A 3,173-nucleotide genomic window follows, 5' to 3' on the forward strand; every position below is an offset into this window, starting at 1 on the left:
AAACAATAAACAAGGACAACAAACACAAGTGGTGGCACCAGGTGCCTCAATCATGTTGATCGCATGCCTGAGGATGAAACACAAATTTTATTGCCATGATACTCGATTTTCTTTTTTTATGATAAACGTTTTGCTTCCTTAACGTTTCTTTACCGCAGAGACTTAACTTGTAATAGGTCGATTGGCCAGGTTCTTATTGCTTATGTTATGGAGAGAATGAAAGTTCGGTAGTAGCATTTCCCTATATTTGTAATCCGCCGGAGCACTGTGGCATTAGCAGGTTCTGTTGTGTGAGGGCGTTTTCATCGAGCGCCTTGTGTGTTTGTCACCGCTAACGTTACAGCTGGTCGCCATTACGAAAAGTTCGCAGGAAAAGGCGAATTCGTGACGTGACCTCAAGCGAAACTATCGCGTGAAATATTGGGTAAAAATGGCCTCTTAGAATGGAATTTTGGATTACTTTTACGTACTAAAGAGCCGGGACTTTGGTGGTTGTGCTAGGAATCGACCGCAGACTAGTTTTAGCTCTAACAGTGGACGTTTTCTTGGACGCTGCTGACTGCGGTTCTCAGAGGAGATGAATCGGTTAGCTTTGACCACAGTAAGAGGCGATTCTACGTGTCTTGACACCTATTGCTAGGACAGAAAACCGAAATTTGCCCCGGTGGATTCGAAGCATGTGGATTGTGGCAGATCCCAGCTGCCGAAGATCCAAAAAATGGCGAGTTGGAACATATTTGACGCGGATGATCTACTTTCTCGCCGCCCTGCATTTGCTAATCGCAGGGGTTGGTGCGTCTTGCCATGGACGCACGGTGATTACTGGGGTATATTCGGGACACATCTCCGACGGTGACGGCAAATACCCGCAAGATGCGTACTGTGAGTGGCGAATCATATGTAAGTATGTTTCAACGATGTGTTTTGTAGGTCGTAAACATTGGGGGTTGCCCACCGGGCAAGGTCATTTGAATTTTTACCATGTCTGCCATGACACAACAACCATCCTCTCCAGCGTAAAAGCCGAACGTCATGACAGTCGTGCCATAACAGTTTGTTTACTTGTCTGTTTGTTGTTGTACTTTCATTCGGGGACGTTTTATCTGTGTTGCCAGGACTTAAAATGTGGCCCAGCAAGCATGGAAAATCAACACCTTGTTCAAAGATGAATCGCAGAATTTGAACGTGTAGTGTAAAATAAAGAGGCGAGGTTACGCTGGTCCAATAATCGCCAGACAGTGTGGTCCAGTGTCCGTACATTGTTACATAGTAATTCAGTGTGTCTGAAATCGATTTTTGATTTTCATATTGCTGCTGGGACTCTTATCGAACAAACTTTAAAACGTATAGCCTTGTGAGGTTTTTTTCCCTCTGGAAGTGTGTTGGTACATTGTAATAGTAAATTAGTTGTTTGCCAGAGTTCTCCATGGAACTGGTCGCGGTCGAACAGCCCAGTCCAACCTCAACAATCTTGCCGCGACCACATGTACATCCTGTCTGGACAGGTGAACTCTGGGTAAACTTTTTGTCTCTTCTTTAGGAAGTCGGATTGAAGAGGTTAACTTGGAAGGGAAGAGTGCAAAAATGTTGTCCATGTACTCTGTGTGATCTCATCAAAAAAGGATGACATCACGGGAATCACGTCAACTTTTATATATTGTGTAGACAACTGACCATTCAGTATGACCATGGAGGGACTACCTCCATGGTATGACTGAGTGAAATGTGAACACAGGTACGGTACACTGTCAAAATAAAAAAAAACAACAACATTTTTGGGCAGTGTTACCAGGGCTCATTTGAGCCATGGCCCATAGAGGGACCGTATTTGAGCTCAACATATACTGTTCATGACTGTAAAGGAAGTGAATCGTAATTGGTTTCAACTCAGATATACAAGTAAAACATTCCATTTCAATAGTGTGCTAGTACACCTTATCATGTACAGAATTCATTATCTTGGTACGGCATTACATGTATTTGTGGTGGTTTTGGAAAGATTTCTGTAGGGCCCCTCCATGGCCTTTGTTTTTTCTTAGGTAGGATATACAACTCTTAAGTATGCTAACCCTAAAACTAACCCAAACCCTAATTTTAAACCCTTTTAAAAGTTGTATTTGATGTGCTTCTTCAAAGGAAAGTCCGCGATTTAAGCGATATCCAGGTATGATATGGGGGGGGGGGGAGGGGGCTAAAGGAAGTCTTGCAGTTATTTTGTCTGTTGTTTTGTAGGAGAAAAAATAGTTTTTACCTTGCACATGCTATGTAGAAACCCAAAGATTGTGACAACAGCATGCCTTTTTTCACCTTAACCCAAATCTCTTGTAGATGCAAGTAAAGTTCTAACAATCGCTGCAATCTACAATGAAGGGGACGGTGGTTAATGCATTTACAATAATATTTTATAATGTGTAATATGTAATAACATTGATCGCCACTCTAGGTATGTTACTAAATATAGCTGTACGCACGCAACTTCGGACAACGCTGCCTAACATTCAGACAAATTTTGTTGTTGTATGGGCAGCTGTTGTGCAGCTTGTACAAGTTGTAGTCTGAGCCATAAATTCATACGAGTTAGTGTGACTTTTAGAAGCCATTGTAATGCTAGCAGGTTTTATTTTCATCGTTTATGCAAAAATGCAGACAAATATTTCTTTATGCATGTGATTGAGTGAGAACAGTGACGTCATTTGCGATCAGCACTGTAGAATATCAACAGATAAGTTTCTAAACTTGCTAACCATATTTGTTGTTGATACACAGTTGCTTTCTACTTAGATTGAAATGAAACAGTTAAAACTCTTGTTTTCAGTAATGTGACATCAAGTGAAAAGGATACAAGGAAAATGTTTGGTTGTTCTCCATTACATTCCTCTTGCACTCAATTATTGTTTGCCAAACGGTACCACTGTACGACAAAGGGTAGAACTCTGCCATTTAGGAATCAACAAGACTCACTGGAAAAACAAGTGAAAGACTTTTACTCAAAGTTCCCTCAATGAAAACTTTCAGCCATTCTCTTACCATAATAAAGAATACAAATCAGGAGTCACCATGAAAAGTTTGGAACCAGAGAAACAAATTGCCAAATGATTTAGGGATTTTTGAAAATCAAAATGACCGCAATCCCTATGTCAACTTTATGGCAAAAATACTTGATTTTCAAAAAA

At 40.9% G+C, this 3,173-nt stretch overlaps 1 protein-coding gene across 1 annotated transcript in view; it reads left to right on the top strand.

The window, feature by feature from the left end:
- Positions 1 to 327: 327 nt before the first annotated feature.
- LOC139128115 (multiple epidermal growth factor-like domains protein 8) overlaps positions 328 to 3,173 on the top strand; it is a 98,319-nt gene continuing 95,473 nt past the window's right edge. Inside the window, exon 1 of the mRNA XM_070693957.1 lies at positions 328 to 900. Within this exon, the coding sequence (XP_070550058.1) occupies positions 678 to 900 (223 nt within the window). The 5' untranslated portion in view covers positions 328 to 677. The remainder of the gene's footprint in view (positions 901 to 3,173) is intronic.

This window comes from Ptychodera flava, chromosome 3, assembly GCF_041260155.1.
Source record: "Ptychodera flava strain L36383 chromosome 3, AS_Pfla_20210202, whole genome shotgun sequence".
NCBI classification, from domain to species: domain Eukaryota; kingdom Metazoa; phylum Hemichordata; class Enteropneusta; family Ptychoderidae; genus Ptychodera; species Ptychodera flava.